At 37.4% G+C, this 23194-nt stretch overlaps 1 protein-coding gene across 3 annotated transcripts in view; it reads right to left on the bottom strand.

Moving 5' to 3' along the window:
- Positions 1-3683: 3683 nt before the first annotated feature.
- Positions 3684-23194, bottom strand: part of Mtmr8 (myotubularin related protein 8) — a 79506-nt gene continuing 59995 nt past the window's right edge. For all 3 annotated transcript variants that reach the window (XM_048336477.1, XM_048336476.1, XM_048336475.1), the window contains exons 13-14: positions 5522-5648; positions 3684-4378 (exon numbers count right to left, since the gene is read on the bottom strand). In XM_048336477.1, the coding sequence (XP_048192434.1) occupies positions 3920-4378; positions 5522-5648 (586 nt within the window). In that variant the 3' untranslated portion in view covers positions 3684-3919. The remainder of the gene's footprint in view (positions 4379-5521; positions 5649-23194) is intronic.

Genomic DNA, 23194 nt, shown 5'->3' with positions numbered 1-23194 from the left:
AGGGGAAAAAACTTTAAGGCTTAAGCCATGTTGACTTTTTGTTTTTAAAGATCCGTATAAAAATTTAGTCTAGATTTGGCACTTAGGAGAAAGCAACTGGAGTTGGCTGGAATCCTGTCTATTGTATCATGCATTTCTGGGAGGGAGAGGCTTGAGGGTGGAGGACGTTTGGGTAAAGGTATTATCAAATCACTGGGAACTATGTGAGGAAGTGAAAACAATCTTTCCAAATATAAGCCAAAGTAGAGCATAGTAAACCCTTTTGAGAGAATTATTTTTCTTAAAGATAATTTATATTTCCCTAATAACTATTTACAAAAAGGCCACTGGTATAAAATATTCTTGTAGAAAAGTTTCCAAATTATATATCCAAGTCTAATAGCATGAAGAAAATGTATTATGTGCTTAATAAACAGTGGGTAACAAAAAATTTGATGAGAATCCTTAAAAATTTCTGCTAAATACAGGTCAAAGTTAATTTTGTTTGAAAGCACCTTTTAAAGAGATTAGGATTCAGGAGAGGCATGGAGGCTCATGCCTGTAATTCCAGCATTTGGGAGGCTGAGGCAGGAGGTCAAGAGTTTGAAGCTTCCCTAGGATACATAGCGAGTGTCAGACCAGCTTGGGCTACTGGGAAATGTCTCACTTTCTGTGAAGGGAGAGATATGTATCTCAGACAAAAGGTGTTCCATGCATGCTGGCAGTCAACAAGTGATCTGATGGTGACTTTCCAAAGGTACATGTGCTCAAAATATCATGTGCTTTACATTCTTGCTCTGATGATGCCAGATTGTTTCACGTTTTCTTTTGTATAGTCAACCCCATTCCTGAATTTCTTCTTTAAAAAGTCGAGCCTGTTAGATGTTTCTGAAGTATATTATTTAGGTTTGTTTTATTATTGTGATAAATCTGTCATTCCATCAACTAAGTAACTTAAAAAAAAAGGTTCATACAGAATCTGAGCATGGCCACCAGCACAGGAACAGATCATGACTCATACTTGGAAGAGATACATAGTGACCATAGGCCCATGAAACTTGTATAGGAAATAGGCAGAGGTCAGGTTAGTGGACAAGACAGTGGCAGGTGGTTAAATGCCTTCCAATTTAAGTAGGGTAGTCACAGGAGAATGGAATTTCTGCTTGAGGATCTGGAAAGGCAGGACATTGGGGGAAGGGTCACATTTCTGTCACAGCATAGGTGCTCCATGAGAGTGTTAAATCAAAGCTGTACTAGACCATCTTTTCTAATATTCCTGAAACATTCCTTCAGGAATCTCCTCCCTACTGCTGGTAATAGCAGATAATTACTGGGCTTCTAGCCCAGGGATTCTCCCCTAACCATTTTCTTCCCTTACATTTTTAAATGACTATAAAAATTAGAGAGGTAGTTGGTGTTAAAAATAAATACATATTTTTAAGAATGTTTTCTTTTAAGAAAACAATAACAGGATACTCAGAGAGGATAAAACAAACTGACTACACATGTAGAACCTAACACTTAAACTGGCTACATGGCCTTAAATACACAACAAAATATAAAGCAGTCTGTAAAAAATTTTTGATTTTGCTTTTGGAAACAGAGTTGTTGTGTACAGCTGCTAAGTTTGGAGTTGTACTGAAAAAAACCCTTCATTATTGGTTCATTTCATGTTGCATCTAATAAATAAGCTTTGGCAGTGTGCACTGCCCTTCGACAGGTCCTTTAGAAAAATATGAGACTTGGGGTTTTTAATTAGATTTGAAAACTACATTTTGCCACTTTACTTTTTGGTTCTTTCTCTCATCACACTGTATCTAAAGTATCACCCTAGTTACACATTGTAAAATACAAATTGAGATATGGGAAAATGTCATCTTTTTTTTTTTTTTGCTGGTATTGGGGATTGACACCAAGCCCTCATGCATGACAGTCAAGCATTTTAAACTGTGATACATCCTAGTCTGATATTCCTTTTGACAACTCTCTTCACAAAGTGAGGATATAGCCTTTAGATCAAAATTAAGTGTAGAAATATCAAAATTATTTGTATAAATAAGAAAGCAAATAGTCAACTGGAAAGTAAGGATGATTTAAGTTATATAATATGAGGGCCAAATTATGGAAGGAGGGGGATCAGAGAAGATACATTAAGACATCTTAATGATTTTAAGAAATCATTTTAATGTTTTATGACTAGAAAATTGTGTGTGGTGGTATGCATGACTGGAGAGACTGGGGAAGGATCATGAATTTGGGTGAAGGCTGGGCTACACAGTGAGACCTTGTCTCAAAGAAAACAAACACACAAACAAAAAACGAGACATAGAAAAAAGGTCCCTATTTATGAATGAAAAGATCCAAATTAGTTCTTTAAAAAGAGAAAGAAAAAAGCCACCAAAAATAAATGAGTAGAAAAATGGCTCAAATTTACATATGAAATCAATCAATCAAAATAAATTAGAATTCTCTGGCCAAAGAAGGTGGGGGTTTTTTTGGGTGGGGGCGGGTCTATCATTTATTTAGCTTTGGGTAATCAAATTATCTCGACTATTCTCTTCTACACTTAAATTATACCCCTAAAAGGAAGTCACCCTTTCAGAGAAAAGAAACTAACAAAGTGGTTGGTGCTGAAGATATTTCTGCATTCACAATTGGATGTGACAGTCAATAGGGAGGTCTCTTTATGTCATCTAAATTTTTAGCTTAAAAACATCCACAGTGTGGGTGAGGACCTGGGTTTCACTGGCATTGATAGTTCTGGAAATGCTGACAATGTATAAAGCATGGTACAAACCACTGGAGGTCTATTCTATGCCCCACATGTGAAAGTGTCAAAACAATGAATATCCAATAGGGAAGATGAGAAAGGTCAGCAAGTATATCAGTACCAAGGTGAAAATTTTGTTAAAAAAACAGAAATGTACTCACTACCTTATGACCTTATGTATGTAACTGTAACCCCTCTGTACATCACCTTGACAATAAAATTTTTTTAAAAAAGAACACACTCCTTTGTACATGAGAGGCTGGACTAGAAGACAAAGTTACACACTTAGACAAAGTAAAATACCTACCATATTTCAAAAGGAGTGCCAATTACATACAAAAGTCCATAAAGTTCAGGTGATGTCTAGATAAGAAAAACTATTGGCTTTTAAAAAAATAAAAAGTCCTAAGAAAGCGCTCAATTTGCAAAACAACCAAATAACCACACAGACAATATCTCAGGCAAGTACAGAGCATTGACGTTTTCAGTGGCTTCCTGGACTGATGCTGATAATGCTATTAATAACTATTTAAATCTCACGAGCTTAGAACAAAAACTTTAGACTGTAGTATGTTCAGGTTTACCTATGGGCTAGCTATACAAAAGAATGGATTGACTAAAAAGAGTATAATAACAAAACTGAACTGGGGAATGGGTTGAGAAGAGATTGATGTAATAAGAAATTTCCTTCTATGTTCTAAACATCCAAGCACCTATACTGCCAATTTTAGGTAGCACCCCATGACTCAGAATATCTGAAATTGTTTTCTTTTATAATAGTCTGCAATTCACAATACCATATTTCCATCCTTTCAATAAAGTTGCAGTTTTCCAGTAACAAGATTTCCATTTTTTTCTCATGTAGTAAAGTAGTTGAGGTTGCTCATTTAAGAAAAACAGATAGTAGAACCAGTCTAAAGTTTCTAAAGTTCAATCACATTTTAAAATAACACATTCTCTTGCCTATATACTCTGGACTTCTTAACTGGCAAATACTGGCCATTTAAATTAGTGAGCATCCTAAATCCCCTTCTAAACTCTTAAGAGGGAAAGCTGTGTCCTGGTTGGACCCATTTACGCCAACTAAAAACAGCATAGCCCTTTTTTTGGTACAAGGACAATTATGGCTGCTACAGGTGCTCCTAACACAAAATCAGGCAAGTGAAGAGTTCACTTTTTATCAAAATAGCCTGTCTCCTTTATGTTGTCCTTAGCCTGGGAGATGACTACGCCTTCTGGGAGTATGTCTTCACAGAAGCCCCAGCTTTCAGAAATATCCAGGAATCCATGGATTTCAATGTCCTTAGAAATGTCAGTGTCTTCAGAAACATTCATGGATCCAGAGATGTCCACATCTCCAGAGATATCTATGGCTCCAAGTTTGTCCATGACTTTACAAGAGTCAGGGTGGGGCTCTCCACACTGGTCTTTTGCTTGATCCACCTGAGCTCGAAGGCCTCCTTCCCTGGACAGGGTACGATTCTCCATCAAGGTATTTAAGTCTCCCTCACTACCCATAAAGCCAAGAGGATTGGTCAAAGGACTTCCCAAATGCTGGGATAATGCATCCCCAGAATCAGGGCAGGTATAGATATCTTCTTCTAGTAGCTCACCATGGCTTTTCAGTTTCTGTCTCAGGGGCAAGGAATGGTTAAAAAACAATTAGACAAAGAAAAAACTGGGCAAAAATACATAGATCTGTAATTTTACTGCCATTATTTATATTGTAGCAAATTATCTTTGCCCCTCATATTGCTAAACATCTTCATTACTTGCCATATTATTTTAAAATCTATGCCATTAATGATCCTCAAAAGAACTCAAGCTTATATCTGTAAGCCTCTTATTAATGTAATATTACTACTGGAATAAAACAGGGAAAAGGAAAGGTATTTCATATACAGTTTCCTTTTATCTTTATAAGAAATTACTTAAAGGTTACCTTTATTTTATACATGAGGAAATTGAGGCTCACAGAATTTATTATATGTCTCAAATACACATCTGGGAAGTGGAAGCCTGGGGTCTGACTGTACAGTCTTTTTTTCCCCAACACTGGGGTTTGAACTCAGGGCCTCAAGCTTGTTAGCAGGTACTCTACCACTTGATAATGCCTGCCTAGAAATCCTGTGGCCCTAAATTCATACCCCAGTACTTCCAAAAGGGGTGCTGGTGGCTATAGTTATTTACTTATAGGCATCAAAAGAGATATACCTTATCTGGCCTGTAGTAGGTACACACTTCCTAAATAGCATGTCCTTTCCAAGAATTCTTTTTTTAAGAAGAACAACTCATCTGTCCTTTAAATAAACTGCTAGGGATGCCTACATTTCCTTAGCAGCTCAGTATTTCCCATGTTTTAGAAAGAAATCCTTGTGATTAAACTTTGGATTTTTTTGTGGCTGTAAAGCAAAATCAATAAATAGCAATGAATATTTGATGAGTAAACATTATATGGGAAAAAGGAAAGAATTTTCTTTGGTAAGGTTTACCTAATTGAAAAATATATCCATTTCATTATTCTGATAAGCTCATTCAAAGTGTTATTCTCTTGATAGATAACAAATATTGGTATAATTTCCTGGTTATTCCCTCTTGTTATTCCTAATCATTCTATTCAATCCTTATGTTTAACTATCTGGGTGGGATATTTGCCACACTATGGGAAGAAAAAGAGTTTTGCAGAATGGACACTATGAAGACATATTAGGAAGCTTTGGGGCCTACCCAGAAGGGGCAAGAGAATCTCTTTGGGGGGACCTTTCTCCTCACCTTTTCTAGTTCATGCACCCGTGCCTTCAGCATTGTTTTCTCTTTCGTCATTTCCAAAAGTCTCTCTATTATACTCTGTTTGGGGTGTAGCCCTTTGTCAAAGCGGTTATACATCCCACACCAGAACCTTGAATAGATAAAAAGAAACACAAAGTGGGTTAATGGGTTAGTTTAGCTAGAGGAACTGCAATATTTTCTTTTTTCCAGGAAGGTAGTAACCTGGTGGGTGGAAAGATATCAAAAGCAATATGATTTTGATGACATTAAAATATGGTAAATGTAGGGGCTGGGAATATGGCCTAGTGGTAGAGTGCTTGCCTTGCATACATAAAGCCCTGGGTTCTATTCCTCAGTACCACATATCTAGAAAAAGCCAGAAGTGGTACTGTGGCTCAAGTGGTAGAGTGCTAGCCTTGAGCAAAAAGAAGGCAGGGACAGTGCTCAGGCCCTGAGTTCAGCCCCAGGACTGGAAAAAATAAAATAAAATAAAATATGGTAACTGTACCTGGACACAGATGACTCATAGTTCAAAGCCCAGAATCATACCCCCGCCACACCCCCCCCCCCCCGCAAAAAAATACAATCTGAAGAATGACATTCCCAGTAGAAAGATCTCTAGAAGGTGATACTTTGGACTTCAGAAAACTTGAGGTTCTGCACGGTGTGTGACTGAACTCTAGAGCCTTCAAAGTACATAGTCACTATGTATTCTGAATATTGTTTCTTAGCTAGATGAATAGCTGGTAAATATTTTCTCCAATTATGTAATCGGTCTCTTCACTCTCTTGAGTGTTCCCTTTGCTCTGTAAAAAACATTGAAGTATGGTATAATCCCATTTGTCTATGTTTGCAAATTATATATTGAACTCAATTCTAATATGTAATTAATATGTGTTATTTTCAAAATAAAATAATTCTTGGAAACTACAAAAGAAAACGAGATTATTTTTTAAAAATCAAACTTTTTTGAATATTTTTATTATCTTTAAGTAGTTATACAAAGGAATTGCCATTTAACAAAGTAATTTATGAATACAGTTCATCTTGATCAATGTCACCCCTTTCAACATACCCACCCATCTCAACTCACCCAAAGGGTTGGTTATTGCTTTTCTGTTTGTTTGTTTGTTTGTTTGTCAAGTCTGAGACTGGGACTCAAACTCAGTATCTGCTGCTTTCACTCATTGGCTTAGTTCTCTACCAACTGAGTCACACCTCTAATCTCCATTTTTTTTTTTTGCTTCTGGTACTAAAATTTGATCATAAGACTTTAGGCTTTATAGGCAGGCACATTTACTTTGCAATCCGTGCCCCTCCAGCCCCAAATTCAACTTTTTATTTGAGATTTACAGACTCATATGTAGTTTTAAGAGATAATAAGGGGGAGTAGTGCCAGCAAAATGGCAGAATAGGAAATCCTAGATTCACCTTCCTCTCCATAGTCACAGTGATTTATCAGCAACACCAAGGATCAATTCCCTTGTGAGAAGTCCAGATACTAATTGAAGTGCTCTTGCACCAGTGGTCAGTGTGAAACTGGCCACAGTGAAACTAGTAAGAAAAACAGAAGTAGTTGAGCACTCGTGGCTCACCCCTGTAATCTGAGCTACTCAGGAGGCTGATGAGATCTGAGGATTGCATTCAAAGGCAGCATAGGCAGGAAATTCTATAAGGCTCATCTCCAACTAACCAGCAAAAAGTCAAAAGTAGAGCTGTGGTTCAAGTGGTAGAACACTAGATTTTAGTAAAAAAGCTTAGAGACAATGCCCAGGTCCTGAGTTCAAGCCACAGGACTAGCACACACACAAAAAAAGAAAAGCAGAAATACTCATCATAATCCCCACCCAGAGCACAGTGCCACAGTATTAGTAAGGAACCTCAAATCTCAACTTCTGAGGACAGAAAGAACTGAACCATGTATCTCATATTCTAACTTCTCCAGGTGCTCACTGAGGGACTGGCTGCTTTCTCATAGAGCTGACAGGGTCTGAAATAGTTGGAGATCATAGGGAATATAAAGTGTCAGATTGAACCATAGCTCTTGCTCTCATCTTAACAAAGAGGAAATAGCTGAAAATTATGGATTCAAACTGTTCTCTGGTGAGGCTAAGAGTAGAACCAGGCACAAAACATTCCAATTTATCTAGGAGCTTCCAAAAGAATTACATCTGTCTTTGATTTTTTTTTTTTTTTGCTGTTTGTGAAATGTGAACTGTAAGTATTTTTGCCACATGCAGTCCTAGTAAGAAGTCAGTTCTTTTGTTCTAGAACTGGAGTTAGTGAAGTTCTTTAGGCTTTAATTTTCAATTAGTGGGCTATTTTATCCTTCTGAATGTTTCCTTAGAAAGGGCCTCTGGTTTTAGATTTTGAAACTTGAATATCAGTGAAATTAAGGTGGACTTAGAGAGCATAAGGTGGCCGGCCGTAAGTTCTTTTAAATTTGTTTTGTTTTTGTTGCCAGTCCTGGGGCATGGACTCAGGGCCTGAGCACTGTCCCTGGCTTCTTTTTGCTCAAGGCTAGCACTCTACCTCTTGTGCCACAGCACCACTTCCGGCTTTTTTCTACATATGTGTTGCTGAGGAATGGAACCCAGGGCTTTATGTATACGAGGCGAGCACTTTACCACTAGGCCATATTCCCAGCCCCTACATCTGTCTTGAAACACTGATGAAACTGGGAAAACACTAGATACCTGGGAACTATTTGGAACACAGCAGTTTAGACTAGCACAAATGCTCGGGAGGGCCATAGAAGCTGAAGCCAAGTTGACTGGTAAAAGTCTGTTCCTGTACAAGGCTAATCTTTAATACTGGAAAGAAGACTTTTTTTTCTAATGGAAGATACAAATATAGAAAGTCAAGGAAAATTTGGAAAAACATGAACAATCCAAAGAAAGGAAAAAACTAAAACTCTAGAAAATTAACCATAATGAAATAGTATGTTAATTACCTGATAGAGAATTGAAAATAGCCATTACAGAAAGGCCCAAAAAGATAAGAGAACAAGTAATGAGCAAAGTGATCATTCTAACAAAGACAAAATATTTAAAAGAATGAAAAAAATTGGAGGTGTGCCTCAAATGATAGAGTGCCAATGTAGCAAGCATAAAACCCTGAGTTCAAACTCCAGTACTACACCTCAAAATATCATGCTCCCACTATTATTTTAGATTCTACTCTCTTATGAAGATCCCTAATGCACAAGTAAAATTAGTAACATTTTGGTGGATGCCAGTGGCTCATGACTATAATCCTAGCTATTCAAAGGCTGAGATCTGGAGAATCAAGATTCAAAGTCTACCTAAGGTAGAACAGTCCATGAGACTATGTTTTCAAAATAGCAAACAAAAACAAGGTTGAAGGTATGGCTCAAATGGTAGAGCACCTGTCAAGCAAACAAGCAGGCCAAGCAAGTGTCAAACTCTGAGTTCAAGCACCAGTACCACAAAAAAATGAAACTGAGGTTTCTTAAAGTGAAAAAAAAAAACTGAAGTAAAATGGCGTAATGGTACAATGCTTGCTTCATACACATGAAGCCCTGGGTTCGATTCCTCAGTACCACATATTTGGAAAAAGCCAAAAGTGGCACTGTGGCTCAAGTGGTAGAGTGCTAGCCTTGAGCAAAAAGAAGCCAGGGGCATTGCTCAGGCCCTGAGTTCAGTCCCCAGGACTGGCAAAAAAAGAAAAAAAGAAGCAAAGAATCGGCAGACTCAAAAGACAGATTATTTGTAATTATCCAGTTAGATGAGCAAAAAGAAAATGAGGGCTGTGAGCATGGCTCAGTGGTAGAATGCCTAGCTAGAAAATACAAGTCCCTGATTTCAAATGACAGTACCATCAAAAGAAAAAGGCTGAAGTAAAATAATGATAAATAACAACATAGCATAAGAAAGTAGAAAACTGGTCTAAGCACGTGGCTTATGCCGGTATGCCTAGCTACTTAGGAATTTAATCAGGAATGTACTCTCTTCAGAGATAACTCTCTCCAGAGATAACTAACCTACTCACTCAGTTGGTAGGGCCAGAGCCCTGATGATCTAATCACTTTTAGATACTGCTATGATGGGAATTAATTTCAACTTAAGTTTTAGAGGGGTTATTCAAAACATAGAGGACACTATATGTAGAACAAAACAGTAACTTACAGAATGGAAAAAATCTTTGCAAATTAGATATGTAACAAGTAATTAACATCTAGAACACTTAAAGAACTACCACAATAAAATAATCTAACTCAAAAATGTGAAAAGGACTAGGATACTTATTTTTCCAGATTCAAGTAAGCAATAAGGAAATAAAAAGATGTTATACACCATGAATCATCAATGAAATGTAAATACAAAGACCCAAATCACTTCTTACCTATTATCATGACTACCCATAAACAAACATCAATGCTGGTAAGGACATTGACAAATTACAACCTTTGTGCATTGGTTCTAGGATCATTTTGAATTTTTAAAAAGAAATCATGTTCTATGGGCCTTCTACTCAATTTCCCTAATACATATTTGTAGTATAATACCACAATGATAATATTTACATCAATAGTTAAAATATTAGCAATATCATTGCATAAGTCCACTCCTGTTGTCCTTTAATAGCTGCACTCCTACTCTGTCCTGAATCCTTGATAATTATAGCTTGTTTTTCATTCTTTCATTCTTTCATAAAATTCTCAAGAAATTTACATAAATGGAACTATACAATAAAAACATTTTAATGTTGGCTTTTTCATTTAAATTATTCTTTGTAAGATGTTGCATATATCTACTTTATTTTTTGTTTTTACTGCTGTATTACATAGTACAAACATACCACTGTTTATTCTTTCTTTTTTTTTTTTTTTGGCCAGTCCTGGGCCTTGAACTCAGGGCCTAAGCACTGGTTTCTTTTTGTTCAAGGCTAGCACTCTGCCACTTGAGCCACAGCACCACTTCTGGCCGTTTTCTATATATGTGGTGCTGAGGAATCGAACCCAGGGCTTCATGTATACGGGGCAAGCACTCTTGCAAATAAGCCATATTCCCAGCGAAACCACAGTTTATTTAAACATTCATTTGCTTATTGAGGCTATTATAACCAAAGATCTGTCAAGTTTGAGGCTATTATAACCAAATGCTGTGAATGTTGCTCATATAGATTTTTTTTTTACTTTACATTTTTATTTGTTTATTTAATTTTTTGCCAGTCCTGGGGCTTGAACTCAGGGCCTGAGCACTGTCCCTGGCTGCTTCTTTTTTTTTCTCATGGCTAGCACTCTACCACTTGAGCCATAGTGCCACTTCCAGTTTTTTCTATATATGTGGGTGCTGAGGAATCGAACCCAGAGCTTCATGTGTACGAGGCAAGCACTTTACCACTAGGCCATATTCCCAGCCCTCATATAGATTTTAATGTGAACAAAACCTTTTTTTTTCTAGGTTATATGCCAAGGACTGTGATTAGTATAACCATTGTAGCATGTTTTATATGTATATTCTGATTTTCAGTAAACTCACAAATTCTTTTTCAGAGTGGTAGTACTATTTTACTATTTACTATTTTACCTTTTGATTATATTATTGGCTCCTATATGTTGGCTCTGTGTTGTTTATTTCTTTAAAACAGACTGGGAACCCATTCCTTCAAAAGCCTACTAGCACCAGCTTGAGATTTTATACTCATGATTTTAAAAAGCCCAAGTAAGCATTTCTTTAGCCATTTAGAGCTTGTTTGACTTACACACCCTGCAAAATTGCACCCAACATCTGCTAAGCTCAGATAAAGTAAACTCAACGGTAAATAAAAACCCCACTTTGCAGGTGCCCTTTGGAATTCTCTGACCCTGACTCTGTGCCATGCTGCCTAGTGATCTGGGCAGGTTAAGTATCCTCTTCTTTAGTTTGTCCTTCTCACTGAGTGCTGCTAGCCTCTGCAATCTGACTAATCCATCAAAGTGTTGCTTCCACTATTACAGTATAACACAGATAAAATAATCCCCTCCATACGCACCCTATTACCCAGGTAACTTATATATCTATTAATAGTGATGATGATAAAGCATTATGGATAATAATTAAGATTACCTAAAGGAAAACAACCCAGAAATATATTTTGTGTGTTAATCTTACATGCTTATGCTACAGGAAGCAGTGGTGTAATGAATTACTGTTGATGTATGTAATGTCTGGTACCAGATGCCATTTTGTTTGTACAGCACTACAATGAAATACATAAAAACTTTTCAAATGTACTGATTGCTCCCCCAACACACACACACACACACACACACACACACACACACACACACACACACAGTGTATGACTGCAACCACCTGGTTTTATCTTTTACTTGATCAATCCTGGGATCCCTTGAATTCACTGAAGGGGTAAAAAAGATAAAATTTTGGTGATGGCCAAGAGATAAAAATGAGGTCCACCAAATCAGTAAGAAGATCAATTGGAAAAAAATTTGGAATGGTCTTATGCATTTGTGATTGAAAGTTTGGAACATTGCTGTTCTCATGAATCAATTAACATTACTTTGAGAGTGGGCTAGTTACCACGTGACTTTGTTGGAAAAGTGAGTTTAGTCTCCCCTTGATCTCTCACCTTTTCTTTCTGTCCTGTTACAGGACAAAGCACAAAGGCCTTTGCCAGATGCCAACACTATGTAATTAAGATTTCCTGGTTTCCAGAACTGAGCCAAGTAAGTTTATCTTAGTTATAAATTACCTGGCATAAGCACAGTGCCTCACACCTATAATCTGAGCTACTCAGGGCAGAAAACAGGAGAATTGTGTTTCGAGAATAGCCCTAGCTAAAAGTTCATGAGATTTCCTCTCAGTCAATAAAGAGCTACGCATAGTGGTGTAAATAGGATGATTGCAATCCAGGCTACTTCAGGAATACCATAAGATTCCGTCTCACAAACAGCTAAAAGAAATACTGTAGGGGGCTGGGGATATGGCCTAGTGGCAAGAGTGCTTGCCTCGTATACATGAGGCCCTGGGTTCAATTCCCCAGCACCACATACACAGAAAATGGCCAGAAGTGGCGCTGTGGCTCAAGTGGCAGAGTGCTAGCCTTGAGCAAAAAGAAGCCAGGGACAGTGCTCAGGCCCTGAGTTCAAGCCCAGGACTGGCAAAAAAAAAAAAGAAATACTGTAATACATTGCATCTATAAATGAAGATGACATAAGGAAACAAAAAATCTGTTAATAATGGGGGAGAAAAGGAAAGAAGGTAATTTAAGTAATACTACAACAAAACCTTCTGTAAAATTAATATGTACTAATAAAATGAATGACAGGAATGTGAAATAGGTTCAGTTGGGCATGGATACCAGCAGATAAGAGGAATATGAATGGAGAGGGTGAATATTGTTAAAATACTTTATATACATGTATAAAAATAGAACAATGAAACAAAAAATAATCAAAGGCAAGTTTTGCAGGCATGTCTCAGTTGGGAGAGTACCTGACTAGCAAGGCCCTAAGGTAGACATCCCAATACTACCAAATGATGACGATAATGATGATGATAATAATAATAATAATAAAATTACTAGTCTGAGATAATCTGTTGTAACAGTACAAAATGGACTAAGACAGGACCTGGCTCTAATAACCAATGGGAAAAAAATGAGAATGCATGATGACTATGTGGCAGGAATCAAACTTTACTCTGTATGTCAGAGCACAAGATGGTAAAAGTGGTGTCACTGTTAACAGATTCTGCCTGAATGTGAAGGGTAGAAATGACCCACAAAGGAGGCTTTGGAACTTATTCCACATACACCTTGTTGATGTAGACATTTATGGATTGGAGGACTGCCCATCCTATATTAGGCCTCATAAAGGTCTGGGCAAACTGTCAATGGAAAATGTTAGCAGAAGCCAAAGATCTCTTCCATCAGCTAGAGATGTCCAAGTGGCTTATCAGACAACAGATGGTGTGCAGCATGATTACTTGGCAAGGCCAGAAGAGAACAAATTGAGTCCTGAGTTTGCCCAGTTGTTTCTCAGGAGGCTTCCTGACAAATATAAGTTCTCTTTTCAGGCAATAATGGCTAATGCTAAAACAATTTAAGAGGCCATAACTTCCCTGGATCTAAAAGAAACTCATGAAGGACAAGCTCAAATGTTGTTTGTTAATTCCACAAATACTACCCCATCTGGCCTAAATAAAAATTACTACCAGCAGGGATGGTGTACCTCTGAATGCCAAGCAAACAACCAACAGCCAGGCCCTTGTTTCTGTGTGATACTTGAGATAAACAAGAAAGGTTATTTTGGATCCTGGGGGACAAAGAAGACCTATACATACCAGATGATATCTTCTGGTAAATTATTGGAGAAAATAGCACTTATAAGAGTTAGACTACAATCCGTAACAGGCATTAAAAGATAGACTTGTATTCAAAGCCTGTTCCTGATACCTCCGGTGGCAGGGATGTACTGTCACATAGGGATCTGACAACTGCAAAAGCTGGCCACTTCTAGGAGACATCCACCCTTTTATCACATTAATTATAGTTTGGCTCCCAAAGCTAAGCACTTCTGGCCAGCTCTGTTGGAAATGGGTGCCTAGAGCTCCCTAATCCCAAGAATCACTCCTGATCTAAAGGAATCCTTTTATCCTTTCTACTTCCCCAGAGGTGATCAGCTTAGTAAATTTAAAATTAGCCTACTTTGCTATTAGAATGATCCCCATGGGGCTGGAAATGTGACTTGGTGGTAGAGTGCTTGCCCAGCATGCATGAAGGCCTGGGTTGAATTCCTCAGTACTACATAAATAGAAAAAAAAGCTGTAAGTGGCACTGTGGCTCAAGTGGTAGAGTGCTACCCTAGAGAAAAAGAAGTATGGGGATACTGCTCAGCCCCAGGACTGGCAAAAAAAAAAGAATTATCTGAAAAAAGTGTTGATCCTAGTTGTATTCTTGAAGATTATCTATTCCTCCATTATTATGAATGGACTTCTTCAGTCACAGAGTAATCTAATGGGACAAAACTATGCTTTTTAAAAATAATTACTGATTTATTGACAAAGTGATGTACAGAGGGGTTACAGTTTCATATGTAAGGCAGTTGGTACATTTCTTATACAATTTGTTACCTCCTTCCTTGTCTCCCCCCTCCCCTCCCCGTTCCCTCTCCCCCCATGAGTTTATACCAAATGGTTTTGTAAGTATTGCTTTTGGAGTCATTTGTCTTTTTATCCTTTATCTCTCGATTTTGATATTCTCTTTCCCTTCCCTAGTTCTAATACCAGTATATACAGTATCCAGGGCACTCAGATGAGATACAGTAATAGCGCGGGGACAACCACATGAAGGGGATACAAGAGGATCATCAGCATGGGGACAACCACAGGAAGGGGATACAAGAGGATCATCACAACAACAACAACAACAAAAAGCTACCGTTTCACATGGCATGTTGAAAGTCATTGCAACAGTGATATAACACTTGTTTCCATAACATGGAGTTCATTTCACTTAGCATCATCTTATGTGTTCATAAGGGCATAGCAATTGGGCTCTTGTGATCCTCTGCTGTGACTAGCCTAAACCTGTGCTAATTATTCCCTATGAGGGAAACCATTTGATGCTACTGTTGGTTACTTGGCAGGAAGCAGTTAAGCTTCCTCTACTGATGCAAGTAGCAAATATGGCACCATACTGGCTAAGAAAAGGCACTTAAGAGTCACAGCCCAGTTTGACATTGTTGTATTTATTCCTGTCATCTCATTTTAACTGAGAAGTTTCTGACACCTAAAAATTTGCTTTCTGCAGCTTGACCAAATGGACAAGAAAATCAAAATAGAATAGCCAAAATTCTTAGCGAACATGGGGCAAAATTTTTATAACAGTGTATTTGGTAATAATTTCTTGGATATACCACCACAAACCTTAGGCAACAATGAACAAAAAAAAGGTCCTGATATGATGTCTTTATCAAAATTAAAAACTCCTGTATCTCAAAGACATAATCAAAAGAGAAAAACACCCAGAGAATGTTAGAAAATATTCACAAATCATATATATGATAAGAGATTAAAACCCAGAATATAGAAAGAAGTCAAAATTCAACCCCAGAAAACCAACATCACTAAGGAGGTCGGAACAAGGTATATTGTTTACATATGTGGACATGTCAGAATGAAACCTTGTAAAATTAATTGATGCCAATTTAAAAATGTTTAAAAAACTATCAAAAGTACCACTCAAACAAGGCTATGTGCTGTCACCTGTAGTTGGTGAATGTCTGAGGAGTTTCTCTTCGGAATCTTCCATTCAGGTCCTCCCATCCCCAGGTCCTCGATCTTGGAATGCAGAAGAGTGTTTCCAGACAATAAAGAAAGAAAACTAGCAAGAGATTTGTTGAGCAAGCAAGCAGAAAGCAAAAAGAATTGTCTAAGAAGAAGAACATGGGTGCTCCAGAGACATTATGGAAAAGAGATAGGGTAGGAGGTTTTGTTCAATGCTCCTTGAGATAAGTGCTTTACTTTGTTCTGGGTATCAGGTACTCTAATTGTCCTTGCTAATATTACAGTCATTTGACATTATCAATCAGGCTCAGAGAAATCAAGTCTGTCCTGTTTACTTAATTTGGGTTATTTTTTTTTTCTGCCAGCACTGGGGCTTGAACTTAGACTAAGCCTGGACACTCTCCCTTAGCTTTTTCACTCAAGGCTGGCACTCTACCACTTGAGCCATAGATCCAGTTCCAGATCTTGGCTAGTTAATTGGAGCTAAGAATCTCACAGACTTTCCTGTTCAAGCTTGCTTTAAATTGCCATCCTCAGACATCAGTCTCCAGAGTAGTTAGGATTACCAGCGTGAGGCACTGGTACTCAGCTTTAAATTTGGTTTCTTATAGCACAGATGTATGTTCTCCATGAGCACCCATTTAATGAAGGGTATCCATTAAAATTACATTTCTTTGTAAGAATTTCTGTGATCCAAACAATTCTACCAAATTGTTTATTCCTTAGATAAGTGCCTTTCTCTAAGATATTCCTACTCAGTTCCCAGAGTATAGTAACCATGTGAGCAAATGAGCAATGTCAGAGGGAGGGAATATAGCACCGAAGTATAAAGCTTAAAGAAAGCAGTGCCTGCAAGTACAATGTTTATCTTGGAATTCTTTGCCCCTCCTTCCCATGACTCTCTTTCTCTTATCAACCATGCCTCCTCACAGTCCTTTATCGGACAAAAAAGTTTTGCAAAGGCATGTATTCAGTTTTACAGTATCCTTACCAGCACTTGGTATTTTCTCTTGTTTTCTAAAATTTTAGCCATTTTCATAAGCATATTTGATTGCTCTTTTAATTTCCCTTAAGTCTAATAATGCTGAACATAATTTCATAGATCTTTTCATCTGTGAATCTTCTTCACTGCAACATTTGTTCAAGACTTTTGCCCAATTTTAAACTGTATTTTCTATTACTAATGAGTATTAACAGTCTTTATATTTTCTACCTAACTGCTTATTGTGGGATAATGATTTACAATATTTTCTTCTAATTTAAATACAGACATTCACAGAGAAAAAGTTAATTTGGTTGAGATATAGTTTGTCAATCTTTCTATCAAATATGCTTTTAGTATCAAGTATGTAGGTACTGAAACTCATGCCCTATATCATGAAATGTTTTCTTTTTCTTGTATAAGATTTAGTTTAAAATGTTATGGTTTCCTTTTTTATTTGAGATGTATCAAATAATCTTATTAGTATCTATCCAAAGGGGTGACTTTATGATATTTCCACATATGCATACACTGTGACCAAACTTATTCCTCTCTCATCTCCCCCTCATCCCTTTTAAAATTCATTGTAACAGGTTCTGCAATAGCAGTAATTCAATCATATAGACCTTCTTTTTCTTCCCCATTCCTGTTGGCCCCCTCATATTCCCACAAAGTACCTGTCTTACATTCTTGTCAATCTTTCAACTGTGTGAATTGGTCCTGGTACTGTGCCTGAGAAGTTTTGCTCAAGGCTAGCACTCTACCACTTGAGCTCCATTTCAGGCTTTTTGGTGGTTAATTGGGGGTAATAGTCTTGTGGACTTTTCTGCCTGGGCTGACTCTGAACCATGATCCTCAGATCTCAGCCTCCTGAGTAGCTACTGCTAGGATTACAGGCAGGAGCCACTGGCACTCAGCTCATTGATTTTCTATGGAATTGATTTCACATATGAGAAAGAATATGTGATATTTGTCTTTCTGAGTCTGGCTTGTTTTGGTTAACAATGATCTCTAATTCCATCAATTTTCCAGAAAACATTTTTAAATTCTTCTTTATGGCTGAAAAATACTCTATAATATATCCATATCATATTTTCTTAATCCATTCATTGGTTGGTGGTAACTAGGCTCATTCCATATTTTGGCTACTGTGAATAGTGTTAGTGTAACTATGCATGTTTAGTTATCCTTATTTTATGTTGAATTACATTTCTTTGGACATATGCCCAGGAGTGGTATAACTAGATCATAGGGTAGTTTGATTTTTAGTTTGTTAAGGAAACTCTATTCTGAATTCCACAGTGGCTTGACTAATTTGTATTCCTAAAAGCAGTATACAAGAGTGACTATTGCCATCCATATTCTTGCTATTGCTTGTTTCCTTTATGATTGCTCTACTGAGTAGGGTGGAATGGAATTGTAAGGTTATTTCAATTTATATTTCCTTTATAGCTAAAGATGTTGAACATTTCTTCATGTATTTATTAGCCATTTGGACTTTAAAAAATTGTTTATTTGCCCATTTACCAATTGGATTATTTCTTTAAACCTACAATCCATTTTATGTTCAATTTTGTATAACTCAAACTAATTTTGGAGTCAGGCAACAGCGGCTCATGCCTGTCTAGCTACTCAGACTTTGAGATCTGAGGACTATGGTTCAAAGCCAGCCCACGTGGGAAAGTCTGTAAGACCCTATCCACAATTAAGCACCCAAAACGTGGAGCTGTGACTCAAGTGGCAGAGTGCCAGCCTTGAGTGAAAAAGCTTAGGGACAGCACCCAAGCCCTGAGTTCAAGCCCCAGGATCAGAACACACATACATACATACATATACAAATTCTGGAGGCTAATGAACTGTCTTCAATAGAATAAGAAATAGAATAGAAAAAGCTTCAATAGAATAGAAAAAGCTGTTCTTTTTTTGCCAGTCCTTGGGCTTGAACTCAGGGCCTGAGCACTGTCCCTGGGTTCCATTTGCTCAAAGCCACCACTCTACCATTTGAATCACAGCACCACTTCCAGCCTTTTCTGTTTATGTGATGTTGAGGAAGTGAACTCAGGGCTTCATGCATGCTAGGCAAGCACTCTACCACTAAACCACATTCACAGCCCTGCTATCCTTCTTTTATTGAGACATACTTATTTGAGTTTAGTTCTGGGTTCTCTAACCTGTTCTCTTGATATTACTTTTTTGAGACAGGTTCTTAGCACATAGCTTAGGCTTAGCCTGGAACTCACTATGTAGTTTAGAGTTGCCACAAAGTCACAGTCCTCCTACATTAGCCTTATCAGTGCTGGAATTGTAGGTGTGCATCACCACACTTGTCTTAAACCAGTATAGTTGAAAATATCCTAAGTAAAAAATTCATTTAATACATAGAAATTCCCAAACATCATAGTTTAACAACATTTTTATTCTGCAAAGTACCAGTTGTTTAGCTTTGTGATCACATGGGCTGACTGGAGCTATAGGGCATTGCTGTTACCCACCATGCCAAGAGAACATTGTACCAGATATTGCTAGCTCAGGAAAAGATCAAAATTGAAAGTATTTCTACTGAATGCTTATCAATTTCACACCATCATAAAGCTAAAACGTTGTTAAGTTGAATAGTATTAAGTTGGAGACTGTCTGTGGCTTCCTTTATTTTAATGTGTTCATATCTGTGGGGTTTATAGTGATATTCTTTGCTTCATTTCAGGCTCTTTTTGTCTGTCTTCTGTTTATTGTCCCTTTCCTTCTTGTTATAGACTTTTATAGGTTACAGATAGCTTAGAATAGTTGTAAAGCATTGTGTTTCATAAATTACCTCTCAGCACTGCTTTAGCTATGTCCCACAAATCTTATGTTACATCTTCATATTTCAATTTAATTTCTCCTTGAAACTACTGTAGGACATATGAGTTATTTATAACTAGCTTATTTTCTAAGTGTTTGTAGACTTTTCCTGTTGTCTTTGTTATTAATTGTAGTTTTATTCTATTTGGGTCAGAGGAAACATTAGAAATAATTTTAATTTTTAAAAAGATTAGTGGGCATTTTAATGGCTTAGGGCATGATTTTAGTGTATGCTCATGGTGCTTAAAATTAATGTTCTCTTATGTGGAGTGTTACATACATGTGGGACAGATCTGAATGACTGTGCTTTTGAGTTCTATGTTCTTGCTGCTTGCCTGTGTAATTTTTCTATCAATTGTTGAAAAAGGAGTGCTGATATTGCCACCTCTAATTATAGGTTTCTTAGAACATTTTTCAGTTCTCTTTACCTCACGTATCTTATGCCTCTGTTGCTTGATGCATATACATCCTATTCTCAAGTTGATCTTTTTAGCACATGTAAGGTCTCTCTTCATTACATGGTCATTTTTTTCTGCATCAATCACAAACTCTGGGCCAGGTGCTATCCCTTAGCTTTTTTGCTTAAGGTTGGCATTCTGCCACTTGAGCCACAGCTCCACTTCTGACAAGAGTCTTGTGGACCAGAGGGCTTTTGTGCCTAGGCAGGCTCCAAACTGCCATCCTCAGATCTCAGCCTTCTGAGTAGCTAGGATCACAGGAGTGAGCTATGGGCACCTGGCCATCTTATGGTTATTTTTGACAGGAAGAGAGCGATTATCTAAAATTTCCTATCTTACCTATCTGCCATTTTTCTCGTTCTTTGTCAATACAGAGCAGTTTTCTTTGTGGGTTTTGCTTTGGTGGCCTTGGCACCTCTAGATTGCTACTTTAGCTTCAAGTCTAGGCTATTAGGCAATAAGAAAATCATGACAATCATCATCAAGTTGTTCTTTCAGTGGGCTTTATTTTTCATTTTCTCTCTGTCTTTCATAGTAGTTTAATACTTGTTTTATAATGTCTGGGTGCTTTACTTAGTGGGGAAAAGAAGGAAATTATAGGGATACATATCATTATCTTCTATAGTGGTTATTTATTTTTTCTGTGTCAGTCCTGGGGTTTGAACTCAGAGACTGGGCACTGTTTCTGAGCTTTTGTGATCAAAGCTAGTGTTCTACCACTTTGAACTACAGCACCACTTCTGGCTTTTTAGTAGTTAATTGGAGATAAGTGTCCCTTGGATTAGTTTTCTTTCTTTTTTATTTTTTTTATTTTTTTTATTTTTTATTTTTTGGCCAGTCCTGGGGCTTAGACTCAGGGCCTGAGCACTGTCCCTGGCTTCTTTTTGCTCAAGGCTAGCACTCTGCCACTTGAGCCACAGCGCCACTTCTGGCCATTTTCTGTATATGTGGTGCTGGGGAATCGAACCCAGGGCCTCATGTATATGAGGCAGGCACTCTTGCCACTAGGCCATATCCCCAGCCCTGGATTAGTTTTCTTGACGATGGCCATTCTTACTGAGGTGAGGTAAAATCTCAATGTTGTTTTGAATTTGCCTTTCTTTTAGGGCTAAAGATATTGAACACTTCTTCATGTGTCTCCTGGCCATTTTCATTTCCTCTTCAGAGAAGTATCTCTTTAAATCTTTAGCCCACTTATTAATAGGGCAGTTGTTTATTTGAGGATTTGTTTTGTGGGAACTTAATTTTTTGAGTTCTAAGTATATTTTAGATATGAAGTTCTTGTTTATTGTATGGCCAGTCAAGATCTTCTCCCAGTCTATGGGCTTTCTATTTATCTTGCAAGCAATGTCCTTTGCCACGCAGAAGCTCTGCAGTTTCATGCAATCCCATTTATCCAACCTTTCTTTGATTTTTTTGTGTTTCTGGGTCTTTATTAAGGAATTTTTCAACCTGTGCCAAGGATCCCTAGTGTTTCTCCTATTCCTTCCTTCAATGTTTTCAGGGTATCTGCTTTTACCTCGAGGTCCTTGATCCATTTGGAATTGATTCTGGTGCAGTATGATATATAAGGGTCTAGCTTTAGTGTTTTACAGGTGTTTAACAAATTTTGCCAGCACCATTTGTTGAAGAGGCTGTGTTTCTCACGAGATCCTATTTTTTTGGCTCCCTTATCAAAGATTAGGAGGCCATATGTCTGCAGGTTCATTTCTGGGTCTTCAGTTCTATTCCATTTGTCCTCAGTCCTGTACTTGTGCCAATACCAAGCTTTTTAAAAAAAATTGCAATTGCTTTGTAATAGAGTTTGAAGTTTTGTATTGATATTCCTCCAGCATTGTTCTTCTTGCTCAGGATTGTTTTTGCTATTCTGGGTCTTTTATTGTTCCATATCAACTTTTGGATTGTTTCCTCTAGTTCATTAAAGAATGGTGCTGAGCTATTGCTAATAACAACAGTTACTGGGGGGATGCCACCAAAAGGGAACACTGCTACACTGTTGGTGGAGTATAAACTTGTTCAACCACTCTGGAAAGCAGTGTGGAGTTTCCCCAAAAGGCTAAACATAGCATTTACCCAAAGGGTCACAAACAAGGCCATATTAAAGCTACCAGCACAAATGTTGCTATGTTCATAGCAGCATTATTTACCATATCTAAAATACGAAACCAATCCAGATACCCTTCAGTAGATAATTGGATCAAGAAATTGTGGTATATATACACAATGAAATTCTAAGAAAGAATGACATTAGTAAGAAAATGGAAGGACTTAGAAAAAATAATACTAAGTGAAGTAAGCCAGACCTAACAAACAAACTCTATGGTCTCCCTTATTGGTAATAATTAGTATAAGCATAGGACAGTCCTAGCAGATGATCACAATAGCTCAATACTAGGTATATATGATCACATAAGATGACATGGAAACAAGTGATATATCATTGATGTTATTTTCAATGTACTATGTGAAATTATTTCTTTTTTCTGCTGTTCATCTTCCCTATGATTTAGCCCCTGTTGTCACTGTATTTGATTCTGGTACTCTGGGTATTTTATATGTGTCTGTCTGAATTAGGGAAGGAAAGGGGAGACATGGTGAGGAAAAGGGTAAAAGGCAAATGAATGCAACAGCAATACTTACAAGACAATATGTTGTAAACTAACTGTACAACCTGGGTGGGGAGAACTGGGGAGGAAGGAAGGTGGAAGAAAAATGAGGGAGGGGGTAACAAGTTGTATAAGATATGTACTCACTACCTAACATATGTAACTGTAACTCTTCTGTATTTCAACTTGACACTAAATTTTTTTAATTAAAAATGATATTAAGAATGCCCTTTAGTAGATGAATTGATCAAGACAACATGGTATATATACAAAGGAATTCAATGTTTCCATCAGAAAGAATAACATTGCTCCATTCATAAGGAAATGGAAAGACTTGGGAAAAAATCATACTAAGTGAAGTGAGCCAGACCCAAAGAATCATAGATTGCATGGTTTCCCTCATCAGTAATAATTAGTATATGTCTAGGATAGTCCTAGTGTTGGATCACAATAGCTCAATATGTACATATGATCATATATGATGAATCTAAGCAAAATAAACTCCAAGATATGGAAGCAAGAAAGTTTTGTTT

This window comes from Perognathus longimembris, chromosome 28 (genome assembly GCF_023159225.1).
Source record: "Perognathus longimembris pacificus isolate PPM17 chromosome 28, ASM2315922v1, whole genome shotgun sequence".
NCBI lineage: Eukaryota > Metazoa > Chordata > Mammalia > Rodentia > Heteromyidae > Perognathus > Perognathus longimembris.
The sequence above is the reverse complement of the archived record's forward strand: the minus strand, read 5'-3'. Positions and strand labels throughout refer to the sequence as shown.